At 37.6% G+C, this 21,915-nt stretch overlaps 3 protein-coding genes across 3 annotated transcripts; 1 reads left to right on the top strand and 2 right to left on the bottom strand.

The window, feature by feature from the left end:
* Positions 1 to 1,248: 1,248 nt before the first annotated feature.
* Positions 1,249 to 4,886, bottom strand: LOC117630139 (probable disease resistance protein At4g27220). Its single transcript, XM_034362897.1, has 3 exons — positions 4,740 to 4,886; positions 1,479 to 4,630; positions 1,249 to 1,368 (listed from the first exon to the last, which is right to left on the bottom strand). Exons 2-3 carry the CDS (start codon positions 4,628 to 4,630, stop codon positions 1,362 to 1,364), a joined length of 3,159 nt encoding a protein of 1,052 aa, XP_034218788.1. The 5' UTR covers positions 4,740 to 4,886; the 3' UTR covers positions 1,249 to 1,361.
* Positions 4,887 to 9,645: 4,759 nt separating this feature from the next.
* On the top strand, positions 9,646 to 15,097 carry LOC117630122 (xylulose kinase 2). Its single transcript, XM_034362873.1, has 11 exons — positions 9,646 to 10,079; positions 10,606 to 11,260; positions 11,417 to 11,505; positions 12,236 to 12,300; positions 12,518 to 12,573; positions 13,209 to 13,329; positions 13,417 to 13,491; positions 13,613 to 13,666; positions 14,144 to 14,241; positions 14,331 to 14,505; positions 14,680 to 15,097. The coding sequence occupies exons 1-11, from the start codon at positions 10,021 to 10,023 to the stop codon at positions 14,907 to 14,909; spliced, it is 1,677 nt and encodes a 558-aa protein (XP_034218764.1). The 5' UTR covers positions 9,646 to 10,020; the 3' UTR covers positions 14,910 to 15,097.
* Positions 15,098 to 16,130: 1,033 nt separating this feature from the next.
* Positions 16,131 to 18,137, bottom strand: LOC117630132 (tubulin alpha chain-like). The gene is made up of 2 exons (XM_034362884.1): positions 17,114 to 18,137; positions 16,131 to 16,978 (listed from the first exon to the last, which is right to left on the bottom strand). Exons 1-2 carry the CDS (start codon positions 17,810 to 17,812, stop codon positions 16,322 to 16,324), a joined length of 1,356 nt encoding a protein of 451 aa, XP_034218775.1. The 5' UTR covers positions 17,813 to 18,137; the 3' UTR covers positions 16,131 to 16,321.
* Between the last annotated feature and the right edge of the window lie 3,778 nt (positions 18,138 to 21,915).

The following is a 21,915-nucleotide window of genomic DNA, read 5'->3' as shown; positions in this document are numbered from 1 at the left end:
AAGGTGTGTTTTTAATTAATCTTTTTATTGATGCTCAAATATTTTTAATAAATAGTCATATTATTTAATACTTTTTTTATTGAATAAAAAGGAAACAATACAACAAATTAAATGATAATACAACAATACAACAATACAACATATGGCAAAGGTGTTTCAATACAACCTAATGGTTTTCATAATTTAACCAATCCGTATTGCTAGGTCTGTCGTCATGGAAAACTTTTCTTCTCATCACATCCCTGCGTCTTAACTTCCAATAGGCCTTTGTTTCAGGAGACATATGGCTCGTATCCATGGCCATGATTTTCAGACACAAAGAGAAATCAATCCATGTAATCTCTCTGTGGCATATTCCGCAAAGAAAGTTATTTAATCCCCCGCACTCACTGTAAATTTTTTTCTCTGCTCTCTCGATCACCACACTGCTAAACCAACTCGGCAAGGTATTGATTGTTGTATCGAGGACCAATAGTCTTGGACAATCTGAATCACTAAGGGCATGTTTAATAACTGAATTTGATTTAGCTCCAAGTCCATAGCTTGCTTTGGTTTGCTCATTTGAGTGTTTCATTGAATGGTTGAGAACCCAACTATATCACTTTTTTGTGTGTGGCCATATTTCCTTCAATTTCCATTCTTTATGTAGCCTATGTTTTTGCAATGGATGGGTTGGCCTAAAAACATTTAAATTCCTTCAATTACAATGATAAAGCCAAAGCCCTTCCAGATCTTCATCGGCCCCTCATTTACATTAGGGCATCAAAGGATATGAGGCGTAAAGACTAGACTATGGTTGTGGTTGGATTGGGGAAAATATAGGGAAGGTAGTATGACTTATGATTGTGTCGGAGTTGGAATTGAAGCTCTATGGTGGTGCAGCACGGCGGAGCAGGGGAGGTTAGGTGGCGGTGGGATACAGCGGTACTCATCGTTTGTGACCTTTGATTAATTAAAATAATAATAATTTCTGTCCTTTTTTAAAAAAGAAATCAATGACTCCTAATACATGTTTGAAATTTTGTTAATTTAAAAGTGAAAGATAGTTAGATGGTAGTCGTACCAATAGTAACAACTTGTATCACAAATCAAAAACATGCAAAGACGTAATTGATCCAAATCAAACAAGTGCAAAGATGTAATTGACCAAAAATACCTTATACACAAAATCAAAAGTATATGAATGCCATGATATGTGTGGTCTGGAACATTGGCGGATCAACTTCAATATTTTTTTGCACTTGTTCGGTTGCTAATAGGCAGTCTTTATCGAACTTGCGAGTGCACCTATAATAGTATGCCACTAGCTAGAGAAGTTGATCGATCAGAATACCTTGGGCGTTTGTCAATCAGTCTGGTAATTACATTCTGCAAGAAGTTGAATTAAACAGGAGAGTTAGAAGAACTTAACAATTACAGATTACTTCACGCAAAATCCCTGTTTCGATTGAGTAGAGATTAAAGAAGAAAACACGTACCTTTTCACCGGAATGGGCCCAGTATCTACTTGGACTTGCTTCTGGCTATGGAAGTCAGAAGCAGAGACTGAAAATTGGCTATGGCACTTGTGCACATACAAGTATTCCAATGAAGGGCACTCAACACCACCACTTCCACCACTATAAAAGCTTTTCAATTCTGGAAGACTCCGCAACAATATGCATCTCAGTCGCGGAAAAATGATCTTGTCCTCTAATGTTCCCTCGTTTGCTCCAATAATTGTCTCCAAACTATAGCAATTAGATACATTGAGCTCTTCCAGTTCCAGTTGCATAAGACAGTGAGATCCGTCTGTTGTGAAAATAGTCTTCAATTTCCCACACCCATATACTGTCAAAACCTTAAGATTATGGAAGATTGCATATTGAGCTGGGCCATTCCATATGCTTTTTAGTTCTCGAAGATATACCAATGTCATCTCTCTCCAATTTCTAAAAGCAACATGTTCTTGTTTTAGCCCTTCAGACTCAAACACATATTCCATACGAGACATGCTTTGAATATCAAGTACTTCCAGATTTTGAAGTTTCTGCCACAAATTCGGTTGAAGAAGTGTGCCCTCCAAGGCTTCACAACCTGTCACCTGCAATATCTTGAGATTGCCTAGAGATCCATGCGGTAAGTCACCAACACATAACTCTTTTAAGTCATTCAACCCATAGACATACAACTCTTCCAACTTCTCCAACACAGGTCTATTTGGAACCAATGTTGTGGTTGTATTCATCAAACTTGGCATGTGATTGCACTGTTCGACACTAAGAGAAATCAATCCATGTAATCTCTCCGTGGCATATTCCACAAGAAAGTTATTTAATCCCCTGCACTCGCTATAAAATATTTTCTCTGTTCTCTCGATCACAACACTTTTAAACCAACTCGGCAAGGTATCGATTGTTGTATCGAGGACCAATACTCTTGGACAATCTGAATCTGAATGCGTAAAATTAGCCATCGGGACTGATTCCCTCTTGATACATATGAAGAATTTTTCCCAATTTGGAAGGAACCCAACATCTTTAGGAATGCATTCTACATTACAAATTCGAACAGACAAAATGTTTAAGTACGACAAGCAAGTTAACTCATCGAAGCCAGCATTAATTCTTTCCCCTGCCCCTTCAACTTTACCCCCCCAGTCTCCAAAACTACCTTCCATGAGTAGTTCCTCTAACCTAGACAACCTAGATATCACTTTCGATGGAATTATGTTCATATTTGAATTCCAACTCAAATCCAACAACCTCAGATTGGCCAAGTTTCCTATTTCTTCTGGAAATTTTTTAAAACCAGAGGATCTCAGACTGAGGATCTCAAGTTTCTTTAGTTTTCCGAGTACGGAAATGTCCTTTAAGTACCGACATCCATCTAGATGCAATGTTTGGAGGTTTATTAGGAAATTGAACGATGAGGGTAGTATTGAAATAGAAGTTGGGGTAAGGTCTAAGACCCTTAATGCGTTCAGACTCTGGAAAAAAGCTTCTGGGATCTCCTCTATTGTACGATTATCATTTAGAAGTAAAATTTGGAGTTTTGGGCATACCAACTCATCAGGAAGCTTTCTTATACAGTTACCCATTAGCGAGATTGCAGAGCAGCCTTCATCTGTATCATTTGGCCAGACATTTAATTCCCAACCGGCTTTTACCAAAAACCGATGGCCATGTTCTTCTGATGATGCAATTAATATGGCCATATCTCGTATGACATCATGCATTCTCACATATTCTTCGCTTTTCCCGTCCAAAAGCAAGCTGGAAGCTTTAAGGTACTTGGTCACTGAACGTGCTTTGGCTCTGGCTCCTTCCAATGTATTGCCATCTCGAAACAATCCATACCCAAACCCGTAACTAAACAAGTCTTGTATGGCGATATCACTGTCTTCTGCGAATAGGGAGCAAAGCAAGAAGCATGACTTGGCATCCTCGCCTTTCAAGTACTCATAGCTTAACTTTATACATTTGAACACATCTCCGTCGTCTTCAAGGTTGGCAGGCTGGGACATCTCCAGTCGTCGAGCTGCTTCTTTCCACTCATCAAAGTCTTTATCTCCAAGTGCCCTTGCGACTGCTATCAATGCAATTGGAAGACCTGCACATTCCCCAGATACCTCTCTCGCTACATCATAGGAAGTCCTTGAGTCAAAAGACCTTCCTGCTTCCTTCGTAAACAAGTTCCAAGAATCTTCTACAGATAGGACATCGAGACGTACTTTTACATGGCTCTTCATCACGTGACAGACATTCAATCTCCTTGTGGTGAGTAGGACTTTGGAATTGCATCCTTGCAGTTCAATGGCGTTGGGAATTCCAATGCTAGTCAAAGTTTGTGATGCATTCCAAATGTCATCCAAGATTATAAGGGTCTTGCTTCGCCTTAGTATCCTCTCCTTCAATCTACCTGCTCTTCCCAATTCTGTTTCCTCCTGCAATTTCAAGCCCAACATATCTGAAAGTTGGCCTTGAATCTTCATCAAGTCGGGGTTTTGGCTAAAGACAGCCATAATCACATGATCAAAGAGTCCATCTTTACGGGCTTGTGCACCAACCTGTTTCACCATGGTTGTTTTGCCTACACCTCCCATTCCATAGACCCCAATCACAGTGACCTTATCATCTTTCAGCGCTGTCATGACTTGATTCATGGCTCTGCTAGTTGATCCGTATGCTTGAAAACCACCAGTTGACATTGTGGACTCAATTTCAATGGGATGTGGAACTTGAACAGAAATTGTTTGAAAATCTCCCTTTTTTAGTAGCTTGTTTACTGCTTCTTTCTCCTCCATTGCTTTCTTTCCTAAATTGTAACGCCATCTCAAATCCGGGCACATCCCGCTAATGCAATTTTTACTTGCTGCAACTTCACCAGTTAATTGTGCAGCATCTGCTATGGCCTTATTCGCATCTTCAAACCACTTTTTAATCTCAGGCTCTTCTCCATTTAGTTGAAACGCATCAACTAAATTTTGATTACCATGTTTTTTTACTTTAAGCTCTTCAATTTGAAGGTTGAGAGACTCTGTGTTTCTCTTGTAATGAACCATGTAACCCAATCCACGCTTTGCTGGACTCCATAACCACTGACCAAGTTGCATTACGGGACCAATAACTCCCAAAATAATTTCTGCCATCTGTTTATTTATTTTTTATGCAAAACACAAATGAAAACTGAGAAGGGAAACAAAGCAATATGGGATGATAGGAAATACAAACTGAAAAACTGTGATTTAGTCTACTGACCTTACGAAGTTACGAGCAATGACGCTCCCTTAGCTTCAGTTGTTAGAACTTTGTGTGCCTTGGACTGTTTGACAGATCTCAGTAAACTTTGGTTTAGGCTTAGGCTTGGTCGTCAAGATTACAGAATCAAAAGTAGAGACTGCCAATTAGCAGAATATTCACCCTACCAAAAAGCAGACTTTGATTGAACGTTTCAAGGATTATACACGAGCCCGGAAATTTTTATATAAAAAACAGACACATAAATAAAAGCCATTGGGCATCTCTTTATTTCTCTTACCTCCTTTTCTTGGTTTGATTTATGGATTTTGTTTACATTTGTGTGGTTTGGGCCTTGTTGTGTGTTTTCTCTAATCTTTATGTGAAGTAATGAACTGAGGGATTCATTTTCGAACCCAAAAAAAATATATCTTTAAGTTAGTACTATGAACTTTTACCTATAAGGTGTTTACCTCTACACTCAGAATTTTAACAATTATATACCTTACGTTTTTCAATTTTTTACAATATGGTTATGCCGTTAATTTCATCGTCAAAATTTCCACTAATTTCTTGTCTGGCAAGCCTAGGTATTCACTTTTTTCAATGACAATTGAAGGTTATTTTTTGTTTTAAAAAAAAAATGGTTTGGTATTAATGCGTGTAATGTGCTCTTCATGGCCGGGTAGACACCAATTACCCGAAAATACTCTTCAACTGATATCGAAATATGCGAATATGTGAGACTCATGCCTGCCATGCAAGCAATTAATGGAAAATATGTTGAAGTTAACGACGGAACCAGATTGCAAAAAATTGAAAGCGTAGGGTATGTAATCGTTAAAATTGAGAATGCATAGGCAAACGTGCCTTAAAGATGTTTGAGTTGATTTCGCCAGTGTAACACTGCTTGGATAGGTTTGTTTTTTCATTGTAATGGGGTAACCCACGCTTTGCTCGACTCCATAACCACTGACCAAGTTGCATTATAGAACTAACCAAATCTCAAAGTTATTTCTGCCATCTTTTTATGTTTGGTTTTTCTTTTTCCTTTTTTTAGGCAGAACACAATGGAAATTTTTTTTAAAATAATGAAAAGGGAAACAACCATATGGGATGATAGGAATTACAAACTAAAAAACTCTGATTGAGGTTACTAACCTTACGAGCAATGGAGCTCCCTTAGCTGCAGAGTTGTTAGAACTTGTGTGCCTTGGACTGTTGGACAGATCTCAGTAAACCTTTGTTTAGGCTTAGGCTTGGTCGTCGAGATTACAAAATCAAAAATAGAGATACCAAGTTAGCAAATGTGGTTAAATGTTGGAGCAATTATTGATGTTTTGAAGGATTCTCTACCTTCATTTAACACCAAAAAGCAGACATTGGCATTTTGAAGACTTCACATCCAGGCAAAGCACCTAACGCATCATATCCTTCAACTTTTATTAAAAATAATTTTGTAGTAATTTCAGTTTTGTAAAATGAATATGCATAAGTAATGTTAGTGTTTGTAAAAGGACTAGTTGTGCAACACAAGATCTAATTAAAGGACGATCATAACAATTTTGCAACATAAGGAACAAAAAGTAAAGTCAGGTCTTAATCAAGGGACCATTGCTACAATTTTGCCTTGTGTTTGTGTTTTCAATTCTAACAATAAAGTAATGTACAACATGGTGTAACGGACTTGTAGCTGAAGTGATTTTGAGAGGACCCTCAGGCCTACTTCTTTCTTTAATAAAGGATTTGGCTAAACTTGGTTGGAAAATTTTGATGGATGATGTTAGTTGGTGGGTTAAAATTGTTCGTAGAAAGTACTTACGTAATCATATTTTTGTCGGGAAACTACTAATTCTTCTAATTCTTGGAAAGGTATTTTGGATGCTCGTTCTTTACTCCTCTTTGGAATTCGTTGGATTGTTGGCAATGGTAAAGACATTGAATTTTGGACTTAAAGTTGGGTGTTTTGGTATCTTTTTGGTAGCAGAAATAGGAAATCAGTTTTGGCAGACTTATGTTAAACTGAGCAAGAAAAGTATTTTGATCAACTACTTGTTCATTGGATACTTAACTTTGATGCCTCAGTCAAGGAAGATGGCTTGGCTGCTTTTGGATTCATTATTCGTTGCCTCAGTCAAGGTAGATGTTTTGTTCCTATCGCTGAAGCTATACTGCACACTTGAAGGGCCGTTGTGAAGAGATTTCTTTTAACACATCTTTCGTGAAGGCAATTTTGCTGCTGATCTTTTGGCTGCAATGGGGCGTGAGTTGGAGGAGGGTGAATTGTGTAACGCGGGGAGTTTTTCTAGCTACGCTTTTCAGACTCCGTTTTGCTTTTAGAGCAACTCCACCCCTTAGGGCAAAGTCTAAGGCAAGGGCAAGTTAGGGCAAGTAAGGGCTGACACTATTCACGTGAATAGTGTCAGCCTTGCCATTTGTGGTTCCACACACAAGGGCAAAGTCTAGGGCAATTACTATTCATTGTACTTTATTTCCTATTTTTTTATACTTTAAATCATTAATTTTGATAATCTTTTGTAATTAAATTTTCGGATAAGATTTTCGGATGTGAATCTCGGTTGCCACGTGTCTTATTCCAGATAAAATTTTCGGATATTCATTAATAAAAATTATAATCTCAGATTTCCGATAATACAACAATTTAAATAAAACAATTTAAATAAAATACAACAATTATAAAAAAATACAACAATACATTCTAATGGTTTTCATCATTTAGCCAATCCGTATTGCTAGGTCCGTCGTCATGGAAAAGTTTTCTTCTCATCACATCCCTTCGTTTATGCTTCCAATAGGCCTTTGTTTCAGGAGACATATGGCTCGGATCCATGGCCATGATTTTCATCTCTCTCTCATCGTCGTCTTTTTCTTTTGCATGTTGCTTTTCAATTGCAAAGGCTTCCAATCGTGCCTTGTCCGCTTCATCTCTCCTCAAGTCTCTCTCCAATCTTAGAGAGTTGTTCTTAGCTATTTGCTCGAATATTTGAACACAATCAATGTTCGAAGTGGCCCCTCTCTTGGACTTTGCCGCCTTTCTCCCAATCGGTCTCGGCGGACGTGGGAGTGGTGACTCCGTTCCCATTGGGGAGTCCAATGGCGAATCGGTTGATGGTGAATCATGGAGTGGTGTCTCATTCAACACAACCGAAGGACCGGTGAGAATAATTTTAAATCTCGAACAATCCTTCACAACTTCCCAACATTGGAAATGCACGAAACTTTTTTTGCCTTGCCCCATGGCACCGAACCACATTTGTGCTTGTATGATCTATTAAAAATAAATAATTGAAAGTGCAAGAAAAAAAAATATATTATGCAAGAAAATTAAACTAATTTGAATTGCAACAATAAAATTAATTATGCAAGAAAATATAGACAAATTGGACATGCAAAAAGAAAAAAAAAATATGCAAGAAAAAGAAATAGAATATGCCAAAAATAAAAAGTTACATTAAATTGATGAAAATGGTATTATAAATATTTTACCTCATCGGATAGATTTTGACCGCTTCGAATGTTCTCCTTTGCTTTTGTCAAGGCATTTCTCCATTTGCCTAAATCTTTATTCAGAAGTTTCCATCTACTAGACAACGCCATTTCGGTCCGAATGGAACCCGATCTTTGACAAAATTCTCCATGAATTTTGCTCCACATATGATGGAACTTCATCTCATTGCCCGTGATAGGGTCATGACTAATGTTCACCCAAGAGTGACACAACGCAATATCTTCCTGAGTTGACCACGAACCCCCGGTTTCGACAGAAGAGGCCATTTGTTTTTTTTTTTATTTTTTCTACAAATGGAAAGTAGTAGAAAAATGTGAGTGGAGGAAAAAAAATATTGGAAGGAGAAGAGTTTGTATGGAGAATTGGTGTGGGAAGTGAAAAATGTGAGTGAAGAGTAAGAAATATTGGAAGGAGAATAGTTTGTGTGGAGAATTGGTGAGAAAAGTGAATAATGTGAGTGGAGAGTAAAAAATATTGGGGATGGAGAAGAATTGTATGAAGATTTTGTGTGGAAAGTAAATAAAATGGTTAGGTATTTATAGGGAAAAAATACTGAATTTTTGGGTTTTTTTTTTAAAAAATTTCAGAATTTTTCAGAATTTTTTTGCAATTTTTTGAGCAAAAAAAACGAGGACCGTCGGATTTCTGGAAAAAAAACCATCGGAGCGTTCCTGGCGCGACACGTGGCGTTGTACCGTTGGTTGCTGTCATGGCTGACGTCAGCGCGCGAAGTTAAATTTTTTTTACTGTTGGCGCGTGTAATACACGCGCCAACGGTAAAAAAAATTTGAAATCCGTGTGCGCTGACGTCACCATGACGTCAGCAAACTCGGGCTCAAGCCCATGCTGAAGTTGCCCTTGGGCCTGCCCGGGCTCGTGGGACCCACCTGCTGCCTGGGCTTCTTTCCTTGCGCTGGAGCCACTTCGGGCTGGCCTAGGGGCCCTTTCACTCGGTTTGGTCCTAGCGCTGGGCTTGCTCTTAGTCTGTACTTGTGTTTTCCTTGGTAACAGAGAAACTAAAACTAAAACTTAAAAAACTCACCTCTTGGCTTGGTTTGCTCATTGATTGATAATTTATGTATCGGAACAAGAAGGCTCCAATATTATCATTTATAAGCACAACATATCAAACTAGCATCCCTCCACAAATACCACTCCCCAATGTCGAGCTTGTGTAAGAGTGATTCTGAATATGCTAGTATATATGTTTTTACGTAAAAGGATGATGAATGAATAATTTATGGATGGGATGAATACCAAAGATGATGATAGAATGATTGGTAAAAATGAGGATTACAAAATTGTTTGAGAAATAAATTTAGGTAGTAAAGTGATAGATGAATAATAATTTAACTACATTTTGGCAAACTTTCCTCTAATTTTTGTTCCACAAATAAAGGATGGTAATGATAAATAGTATGTGGTTATTTTACCCACTACTTCAGCCATAATCGTTCAATATCCTCTTCCTAATATCCCGTTTCAGTGATCATCCAAACTGTTTTGATTACCTGGATTTCTGTCAGCAAATCAAATCCATTTGTCGCTCACATTAATTCCTTCCCAAATCCATGAAAATCCATTTTCTTTCTTATCCAAAATTCACTCTTTGAATTCAATACAATCTTATACTAACCAATTTCCGTTTCTATCGTCAGCAGCACCTTTGGTAAATAAGCAAGGCAGGCTTCCAATTTTCGTCAATTTCACTGTGGACTGGTCGCGTTGTTGAAACCAGAGTAGGATCAATCAGAGTTGGTTTGGCTTGCTCCAATGGCAGATTTCTCACTCCCTAAGGATTCTTATTTTCTTGGATTTGACAGCTCTACTCAGTAAGTTACCAATCCCTCACTCTTTCTCTCTGGTTTGATTTCGTTCTTTGATGCTGCTCAGAATATCAGAATTGCCCACATCACAAATTGACAACTTGGTATGATTTTGGTTTTGGGTTCTCATTGTTCTATTGCATTACATGGGAATCTCTGTTTTTTCACATCTTTTTAGTTCAGTTTCCTCAAGTTTATCATTATCCATGAGAAGTTAAATTGCATATGAGTATCGATTGTCTGTAATCGGAATTGGGTAAAACTTGATTTTTCTTTATTAAAGTATTTCTGGTTCTTCTTCAAGGTCACACTTTGGCTTGTTTATGGTTGTGGGCTCTCATTGTATTGTTGAATTCCACAAACAGTGACGTTAATTAGGATTCTTTCTTTCTTCATATCTTTTTAGTTCAGTTTTCTCAAGTTTATCATTGTTCATGAGAAGTTAAATTGCATATGGGAATCAATTTTCTGTAATCTGAATTGGGTAAAACTTGATTTTTATATATTAATTTATTTTGGATTCTACTTCAAGGTCTCTGAAGGCAACTGTTCTAGACTCCAATCTCAACATTTTAACTACAGAGCTTGTCCAATTTGACACTGATTTGCCCGATTACAAAACCAAAGATGGAGTTTACCGAGACCCCTCAATTAATGGTAGAATTGTTTCACCCACCTTGATGTGGGTGGAAGCTCTAGATCTCGTACTTAATAAACTTGCCAACTCAAATTTGGATATTGGGAAAATTGCTGCTGTTTCTGGTAGTGGACAGCAACACGGTAGTGTCTATTGGAGGAAGGGCAGTTCTTCGATATTATCATCATTGGACCCCAAGAAGGCATTAGTGGATCAGTTCAATGATGCCTTTTCTGTAAATGAATCTCCGGTATGGATGGACAGCAGCACCACAGCACAATGTAGAGAGTTAGAGAAGGCTGTTGGTGGAGCATTAGAGTTATCCCAACTTACGGGTTCACGTGGTTATGAAAGATTCACAGGTCCACAGATTAAGAAAATATTCGAGACACATCCCGAAGCTTACAACAACACTGAGAGGATCTCCCTTGTTAGTTCTTTTATGGCGTCTCTTCTCATAGGGGAATATGCTTGTATTGATGAATCTGACGGTGCAGGGATGAACTTGATGGATTTAAAGAAAAGGGCCTGGTCTAATATACTTTTAGAGGTTTGTTGTATTTTACGAGTTATTCTTCCTGGTTAGTCATGTATCTGATTCATGTTAAATTTCTTCGCCACTTTATGAAGTGTATCCTCAGTGTCTCATAATCAGTTCACTGTTTCCAATTTGATTCATTTTCTTGGTGCTTCGTGTTTATTGAAGGCCACTGCCCCTGGTCTAGAGGGAAAACTTGGAAAGATAGCCCCTGCCCATGCTGTTGCTGGCCACATTGCTCCCTATTTCGTGGACAGGTCAGTGGCAGTTAATTTCAATTATATTGTATTGTTTGTTTGGGTGGGTGGGGGTAAATGGGGTTTGTGTCTTTTAGCATTCTCTTGATTTGCTCATCTATATGATGTATTAGAATTTTTATCCTTCATTGATTTTGGTGCATTAAGTTTACATCAAAGATGTAGATATGAATCTTTGGGGGTAAATATACATTTAACTGTAATGTGTTGATATTGAAATAAATTCAGTCTACCACAATACGAAAAATGTCAATGTAAGTCTGAAATAGATTGAAGTCTAAATTAATAAATAAGTAAAGTGAACCAAATGGGCTAAAGGGATAGGATTATTGAGAAATACCTTGGACCTTTGAAACAGGGGCATAAATAACTGTTGTTTTGCACAGTGGTTTTCATTTATTTTTTATAAGAACTCTTGTACTGTTATGATATGCTACATTCCAATAATTTTTCGAAATATTGGTAGTATCTTTTTTTCTCTATTGTGTTTTCTATTTGCCAAAACATTTGCATGGTACTAAGAAACCTGCATAATATGACTTCTCCCTCTTCGAAATTAACCTGTAATATGCAAGGTCTACTTATCAAAAAGGAAGAAAACAAAGCGAATTTTTTTTGTATTGAATAGAAATAGGATACTGTGGTCTCAATTTTCATCTGCACCCACTGTTGAACTTACTGTTTCAAAAATATTTCTTTAACAGATAAGAAATTTTAAATCTCTTTTCAGATTTCGCTTCAGCAAGAATTGTTTGGTTATTCAGTGGTCAGGAGACAACCCCAACAGTGTGGCAGGTTCCTGATTTTCTTATTTCATAATCATAAGTGAATCCTTTTAAATCACTTATTTATGTCGCCAATATTTCTAAGTTGCTGATGCACTGGTGAATTCTCTTTTATTCCTTTATAGCTCTGCTATTGGCTGTTGTATTTTATCCTTTCATAATAATATGTTTTTGTTTTTCCTCCGCTTTTTAATAACTTCTGAGCTGGAAGCATTTTGGTCCTGCAGGTTTAACCCTAAGTACCCCAGGGGATCTAGCAATCAGTCTTGGCACAAGTGACACTGTAAGTTGAAACAGAAATTCGGAGAGTCATCTTTTTTAATGTTATTGTTTTCTGTTCTCTTTTTCCAATTAAGAGAATGGTGAGAGAAAGAAGCGAAATGAGAGACAGGAATATGAAACATATGAAAATAGATAGAATTTAAAAAAATTAAAAATTAAAATGTAGAAGGAAAATGAAGGGAGGGTGGAGAGAGGATGTGTTACTTTACATCATCTTAGCTAAAGATAGAGACAAACATATGGGAGAAAGGAGGGAGAGAATGAAGAGAGGGTGGAGAAAGGATGGGGAAATGAAGGAAAATATATGAAACAAAAACTTAAAAAGAACAACTATTTGAAATTTCTTTTAGTTTTTAGTTTTCATTTTTTGTAGCATTTCATTACATTTTCTCCCTCCTTCCTCCCTTCTCCTCCTCCCTGTTTTTACCAAATAATCCATTAAAATGCCAATTGCATTATCTTGTAGAGTGTAGGGCAATGATACCTTTCTTTAGAGGTATTCAGTTCAATCTTCATATTGCATGTTACAGGAGTCAAGACCAGAATCCCAATTGTTTTTCCCATATAAAATACTATGCAGCTACTATTTCTCTGGATTCTCACTAGTTCTCATCCACACTTTTACCTGTTGCTCAGGTCATTGGGATTACTGATGATCCTCAACCTAGATTGGAAGGACATGTTTTCCCTAATCCTGTTGACACAAAAGGGTACATGGTAATGTTGTGCTACAAGAATGGGTCTCTAACTCGTGAAGGTACAACCATGTGTTGATGCATATTCCTACAGTTCTAATTGAGATATATCTTCTAGTTTCCTAGTATGACCTCAATCTTCATTTTAGATGTTCGCAATCGCTATACGGAAAGCAGTTGGGAAAAATTCGCTCAACAGCTTTCGTCTACATTACCTCTAAATGGTCAGTATGTGTCTTGTCTGAACTACTTTCTTTCCAGCCAGACGGAAATAAATAATTAACTACTTTCTTATAGGAATTATTGTCATCTGTTCTCTATTTCATGTTGTGGTTTGTGCTATAGGTGGAAAGTTGGGTTTCTACTACAAGGAGCATGAAATTCTTCCCCCACTTCCAGGTTGGATTCTTTTCTTAATTATTTGCTCCATTTATACTTGTATTCTCTTTCTCACTTAGTGACTGAGGTTAGTCCATATTTGGTATCTCCTGTTGAATTGCCCTTTTTTCTGGGTTGGTTTTCGATCAACAATACTTGTTATGGCATGTGGCAGTTTCCAGCCATTGTAATGGGATAAACTAAGGTTTTAACCTAAATAGTTGTTTCTGATCTATTTATTTGCTTTGGGCATCAAGTAGGCTGATGCAGAGGTAAATAGTCAAAGGATTGTGTGCTGCCCGGGAGCTTTAACAATACGTTGTTGCTTCTTTAAGTCTTTGCATGTTAGACTTTTCTTGTTTTTGTTTTTTATTTAAGAATATGTTATTTGGGTTTCTATAATGCTTGGATATCCATCTGCCTTTTTTTTCTATTTAATTTTATAAATTCAAACATAAAATTAAGCAGCAAATGATAAGCTCTAGTTTATGCTTCTAGTTGGTTTTCACCGCTATGTTCTTGAAAATTTCAACGGTGAAACTTTGGAGGGCGTGAATGAACATGAAGTGGAGAAGGAATTTGATGGTGCTTCTGAGGTTTGTACATTAAAATGGAAATTGTTCATATAGTTAAAGGATATCCTACATGAGCTCTTCCTAAGAAAGACTAATTTACAAATTTGCAGGTTCGGGCAGTAATAGAGGGCCCGTTTGTGTCAATGCGAGGTCATGCAGAAAGATTTGGAATGCCTTCTCCTCCAAAACGATTAATAGCCACAGGGGGTGCGTCAGTAAATCACTCCATCCTGGGCATAGCAGCTTGTGTTTTTGGATGTGAGGTCTACACAGTTGAAAGACCGGGTAAGCATTGCATCAAATATCTATGCATCTGAATCTAGGATACTCAAAAAGGTTTATCCCCCAGGTCAAAATGGACGCTGGTCTTGATACTTTCCTTGTTTTACAAGATTGAACTTTGCTTGTTGGAGAGATCACTGCAACTTATACTTTCTTTCCTTATTTTCCCCTTTATAGATTCAGCTTCTCTAGGAGCTGCATTGAGGGCTGCTCATGGTTGGCTATGCCACAACGAAGGAGGTTTTGTGCCCTTCAAATGCTTGTATGAGAAGAAGCTAGAGAATACATCTCTCAAGAGCAAACTTGTAGCAACTCCGGACACACATCTAGTTCCAAAGTACGGGTTGATGGCGAAGAAGAGACTTGAAATAGAGAACCGCCTAGTTGAAAAATTTGGACGTCTCTAAGATTTCATTTAGTATATGTTTTAACGCTGGGATGGGATGCTTCAGATTGCCTTGTATAAAAATAAAAAAATAAAAAAACCGATGATTCTAATCCTTTCATCATTTTGGTGTTGGTAAATGAAACTCGATGTTGTCACAATCCCTTTTCCCCCAATGAATAATATCCAGTCCTTGTTTAGCTTTTCAAATATGATTCTTATCTTGGGTTGAATTACCAAAGTTCCAATGACTTGTTTACTTGCATGGAATGATAGATATATCTATATATATAAAGCAAAAAATAGAGAATGGTGAAACATTTAAAATATCATAAAATGCTCTTGATTAATTCAAACTTTGAGAATTTAAATTATTACTTAAATAAGGATAATACGGTAAATTCACACTTTTTCATATTTAAAAAATTAAAATTAAAAGAAAAATCAGATAATGAATTCTATTTTTATGGAACACAACCCATTATCTTTTCTAATTAGAAAATAAATTTTAAAATTAAAATAATATTTATCAAAAAAGTCTCTTGCAGACGTGAAAGTACGTGCAAAGAGGCTAATATATATATATATATATATAATAGAACCATTCCAATTCATGATTTACCATGTGTTTGCTAACATAGGGAACAAAAAATATTATGTGGATTGTAGAAGCAGCAGCAAATAAAGCCAAAATTGATTAGAAGCAGCAGCAGCAATTAAAACCAAAATTGATTAGAAGCAAAAGCAAATAAAACTAGAGTGATTAGAAGAAAGTAGCATCAAATAAAACAAGATTGATTAGTAGGAAGTAGTTGATCTCATCATATTCATTTTTCTTTCCCATGTTCTTTTAACTTTCTCCTTTCATAATGATATATTGGATCAGCAAATAAAACCAAAATTGTGACGCCTTTAAAATTTCATTTTGGGATTAGGTGTCTTTAGTCAAGCACTGGTATGGAATGCTTCAAATTGCACCATGGAAAGGAGAAAGGCTTCCATGAAACAAGTAGCACACTAAAACACTTTCATACAACATAGCATTATTGGTCCGGAAAAGCAAAATATGCAACTAAGTTTTTCTCCATGGGAAGAACTCGAAATGAAAACTTAATGCTTCAGATTCTAATCCTCTTGCCCTTATGTGAATAATATAAAGGCCAAGTTTAGGACTGATGCTTTAGTTTTCCATACATAATTTCTTATTCTGAGTTAAATTAAGAATACCTTAACCCAATAAGCATTATTAATATATGATAGATTGCAGAAGCAGCAGCAAATAAAACCAAACTAACATAGAAAATAAAACCATATACTTAACATAGAGAAGTCTGTGCTATGAAGATGCATAGCTCACATACACCAGCCACAAACAGCATTCAATACAAAAACATAGAAATACCAAAACACATAAAGGCATGAAGCTCAAGATTCTCAGTAGTCATCTCCTTCATCGCCATCATCTCCCTCGGCGGACTCAGCGCCAACCTCCTCATAATCCTTCTCCAGAGCAGCAAGATCCTCACGAGCCTCCGAGAACTCTCCTTCCTCCATGCCCTCACCCACATACCAATGCACGAAAGCACGCTTGGCATACATCAAGTCAAACTTGTGATCAATGCGAGAAAACACCTCGGCGACACTGGTGGAGTTGGAGATCATGCAAACAGCTCTCTGCACCTTGGCAAGGTCACCGCCCGGAACAACAGTGGGTGGCTGGTAATTGATACCACATTTGAACCCAGTAGGGCACCAGTCCACAAACTGGATTGTCCTCTTAGTCTTGATGGTGGCCACCGCCGCATTCACATCCTTGGGCACCACATCACCTCGGTACATCAAACAGCATGCCATGTACTTGCCATGGCGGGGATCACACTTGGCCATCATAGAAGCTGGCTCAAATGCACTGTTGGTGATCTCAGCCACCGAGAGCTGCTCATGATACGCCTTCTCAGCAGAGATCACCGGAGCATAAGATGAAAGCATGAAATGGATCCTGGGGTAAGGAACCAGGTTGGTCTGGAACTCAGTCACATCCACATTCAGAGCTCCATCGAACCTCAAAGAGGCCGTCAGAGAAGAAATCACCTGCAAAGCAACAAAAATCAACAACCCATCAGTCGTCAAATCCAAACAAATCAGAATCAGTAGCGATGCACAGAAGGTATTTGATAAAATACAATCAATCAGAAGCTAATGCACCAAAGGCGTTTGATAAATTACCTGAGAGACAAGGCGATTGAGATTGGTGTACGTGGGACGCTCGATATCAAGAGACCTCCGGCAGATGTCGTAGATGGCCTCATTGTCGAGCAACACAGACACATCGGTGTGCTCAAGCAGAGAATGGGTAGAGAGAACACTGTTGTAAGGCTCCACAACAGAAGTTGAAACCTGAGGAGAAGGGTACACAGTGAAACCCAACTTGGATTTCTTTCCATAATCGACCGAAAGCCGCTCCAGAAGCAACGACCCGAGACCCGACCCGGTACCGCCACCAACCGCATTGAAGACCAAGAACCCCTGAAGCCCGGTACAGTTATCAGCGAGCTTTCTGATGCGGTCCAGGCAGAGATCGACGATCTCCTTGCCGATGGTGTAATGGCCGCGGGCGAAGTTGTTGGCGGCGTCCTCTTTGCCGGAGATGAGCTGCTCGGGGTGGAAGAGCTGGCGGTAGGTGCCGGTGCGGACCTCGTCGATGACGGTGGGCTCCAGATCGACGAAGATGGCGCGAGGGACGTGCTTGCCGGCGCCGGTCTCGGAGAAGAAGGTGTTGAAGGCGTCGTCGCCGCGGCCGACGGTCTTGTCGCTGGGCATCTGGCCATCGGGGCCAATGCCGTGCTCGAGGCAGTAGAGCTCCCAGCAGGCGTTGCCCACTTGGATACCGGCTTGACCGATGTGGATTGAAATGCACTCTCTCATTTTCGCTGAGGGTTAGGGATAGGGTTTTGGAAATGCAAGGATGTTGAGGAGGAAGAAGAAGGAGGAGGAGAGGCGGCGTTTACCAAGACGCCTTCGTTTTGGGTTGGGTTGTACGAGATTTAGGTCTGAGGCTTGTGGTTTTTAAAGGGGGAAAATCTAATTGGGGTTAGTTGACCGGAGGCTGAGGTGGGTGAGGTTAAAATTAGGGTTTGCCAGCTCTGAGGAGAGAGAGGAGCTGAATCATTGGACACACTGGCTGGCCCTTAACTACTAGACCGTTTAAAATTCAAATTTAGATATTTTCTCCCAAAAAATTCAAATTTAGATCTGGCCAAAAAGAAAACAGAAATAATAATAATAATAATATGTTTTAAAATATGGAAATGAGTAGTAATTAGTGGTGGCCAAGTGGGGTAGTGTCAGCTTGGATTGTTTTGTGCTACCAGCATGATGCGCTCTACCCCAGCAAATAATATCTTTATTTGGCTGGTTTGGAATGGAGCGCAAATTACTCTAACTTTTCCACTCATGTTCATGTATACTTTGATGAAAATATTATAGTAAAAATATTTGGCTAAATTGTAGTAATGAAATCTGAATTACTTTGTAAGTTATATTTTTCATCCTTAATTTTTAAAAATAGTTATTGTCGTTCTTAAATTAGATTTTGTGTTACAGTAATGGTCTTTTTCGTTATATCTGTTTATTTTTTCGTTACTCATGGCTTAATTCTGATTTGGTGGGTTAACTCGAACTCTTTTAGTCTAAGTAATGTCATCCCTAACCTTAATCTAGGTAATGTTCTTTCAACAAATACATATGCTATTAGATAGTGGATTTAAACCACACATATAAATGAGAATCAATTGATTTAGTATTCCATTTTTCATAATATGGCAATATTATTGCTAACAAATAGTCTGGAAGAATATTTTCGATCTTGATTCAGTAAGTTTATTTTCATGAGAATGAATTTATCAACAGGAGTAGCATAATTCTTTTAATAGCAGTGATTTTAACTTTGTAAAAAATGATCAAATATTTTATTTTGTTTGTTTCCTCTTTTCATAGTAAAAAGTAATAAATAGTAGACTGTAAAAAGGAAGAATTTATATATGGCTGTTTTACGCTTTTGTTTTCTCTAGTTTGAGCAATTTTTCACTCTAGTTCAGTCAATTTTAGTCATGCAGTGTGCATACTTTTACAATTTTAGTCACATTCACTAATCCAATTAAAATTGAATGAAAATGTAATGTGACAACAGTTGCATGGGCATTTTAGACATTTCAAGTGCAATGTGTGAGAGCGTACTCAAAATGACATTTCAAATTCACCAAAAATTTATCCGAGAAAATCCCTTACTTTCCAATTAGGGTTTCAAGTTCAACTCACTCGTTAAGACATGCTTTCTTATAAAATCAACACACATGAAAGGTAAAGGTCTACACACGAGGAATGCACATGTTGCCCCATCTTTCTTCAAATTACTATCTTCAATTTTAACGAAGTTAACGAGTGGTACTAAAATTGTAAAAATAAGAAAATTATGAGACTAAAATTGAAGTTTGTTCAAACTATAGAGACTTTGTGGGGATTCAAACCTGAAACGTCTAATATGCAAATAAAAGTCTTGGGCTTATACCCCATTGAGCCACACTTGCACCCTTAAACTAGGACACATATTGCTAAAGTTCTTTGTTTGGAAAGTTTAAGAGAATTTTTAATCTTAACATTCAACCTAAATATAGTTTTTTTTTTTTTTTTTTTGGTCTAAAACCCTTGAGCTTTTTTGTAGATTTAAAACTGAAAGCAACCCCTGTAGAGCAAGGAGTCCTTCCCAAAAACTGTAATTGAAGCTAATATTAATTTTTAAGTGATTTGTAGGGTAAAACGTTAATTAAGTAGGTGAGCAGTTGGGCCACCAACAGACAGGTGCTCCTCCGTTTCTATCATTGTGCTTAAAAATATCCAAACCTAACCTGAAAAACATCCAATCTTGAGGCCCAATGGCAATGCTACACCTACATGCTGGGCTGAACAAAAATCATAATAGACCAGTTTTTTTTTTTTTTTTTTTTTTTTTGAGCGATCAGGTTTTTGTTTTTGGTTTTTTCTTTTTTTCTTTTTTTTTTGGGGTTACAATGGAAGGAAATCGAACAGTTGATTTAACCTATCTTAACCTTTTTTCTACATGTCAACGGGATCTAGCTCAGTGAATAGAGGCCTTGAATTACATAGCAATGGTCTCAGATTTGAATACCTATGACACCTTAATAGTGTGTGTGTTTGGAAAACCCCTCTTCCTCCCCCTTTTGGCTCGTCGGCTCAATTCCAGAACATGAAAATAGTTTTTTTTTTTTTTTAATATCAAATGTTGTAAACCAGAACATCATCCAGACACCAAAACATGCAAGAAGCAAACAAACAACACATGCTCCATTGATTTCATCAACCAATTCCGGCAAAAGACCCTGCTGCTGGCTGATCGGAGCCTGCTAATTTCACTTAAAATCAAATTGGGTTGAAAGAAAACAGAAAGCAGTAACTTGCTTATTTAGTTAGCAAAAAGATATTAATGAACTAATAACCACAATTCACAAAGGCATATTGTATCCATCTTTACAGGATCTCAACTTCCTAAGCAGGCCAAGGTCAGGCATCTTGTCTTGTTTGCCGCCTTCTCTAGAGAATATGTATGTCCTATGCATGTAAATGGTATCCAACCCTATAAATAATCAAACAAACAAACAAAACGTACCCAATCAAACATATGGCCGTACTAAGTACATTTATACTCCATTCTTTTTCTAAATTATCCCAATAGTCTACAGGCCAGGCTTCAAGACAATAGAGCCATAGTGAGATGATGGATGTATCAAACAGATGATGGCTACGTGAAATAATGTAGGAACGACTAAGAAGGAAAAACAAAATATAAATTTCTTGACTGTGAAGTTCCATATCAAGTCACAAAGTGATAGTTCTTACCACTCTGACAGATTTTGGTAGGTAAACTAGAGTACATGCATAACCTTTATGAGTAGAAGTTGCAAATGGTTCATCATATGCTCTAAGGGTGAAGCTTAGACAGAAACTAAACATGTTAGTAATGTTTAGGAGGTGAATTGCATAAAGCTTCACAGAAAGTGACTCACTACTTAATCTTTATACTGAATTATCTGAGAAGACAATTTCAGTTGGTAAACTGGAAAAGGATTATGATAATTCCTGCATTCTAAAAGAAAGTAAATTAAAGATACAACGGAATGTATCCGCAATCGAGAATATGCAGATGACCTTCAGCAAACTGCCTGTCAAACAAGGAGAGAATTTAAGTATGACTCTGGTAAAAGTTCAGTCATGCCATGAGTGGAATTGGTTCGAGAGTTGGGACCAAGTGTTGAAGCTGCTTTGTCTAATGAATAGACATGAGGGAGACAGCAAAGTTTAGCACAATCCAAAGGCAAAAGACAATTTTCTTTTACTAACAAACAACACTATACAGAGTTGACAATCTGAAATCGCTAAGCAAGATTCAAAACAGAGAAGACACTGCAACTAAAACAGAGAATGACAAACAAAATTCTGATTGTTATTTTGACATGATTTGCTTACCCCTTCTATCCAGTAGAAAGAAACGTTCAACTTATAACCACACCCTCTAGGATGGGCAACATTGAGCCAATAGAGTGGGGAAAAAGAGTTAAAATGTTGAGGATTTTCACTTCAGCATTTATGATTTCAGAAATTTTTTCTGCACCAGACCTCAAAGATAAGATTATACTCCTGATGTGGGAATAAAAGGAAAACACTCTTACAAGCTGAATGAGATACAGTGACAATATATGCTGGACCTGCTCGATCGATTAACCTCTTTTCCAACGTATGTTGAACACAAAATGCCAGAAACTAATTATTAGCTTAGGAAGACTACACAATGGTAAAAGAATCAGGCCCAAATGCCCAGAGACATCTATGCAACACATTGAATGAAGTGGTTCTACTTTTTCCACTTCCACCCATCTGTTAATAGACCAGTGAAAAGGAAAGATAACCAACTCAAATGGTCAATGAAAACATATGCAGTAATTTCTAAGGCTACT

The sequence above is a fragment of the Prunus dulcis genome, chromosome 1 (genome assembly GCF_902201215.1).
Source record: "Prunus dulcis chromosome 1, ALMONDv2, whole genome shotgun sequence".
Lineage (NCBI taxonomy): Eukaryota > Viridiplantae > Streptophyta > Magnoliopsida > Rosales > Rosaceae > Prunus > Prunus dulcis.
This window is presented reverse-complemented; position numbering and strand designations above follow the sequence as displayed.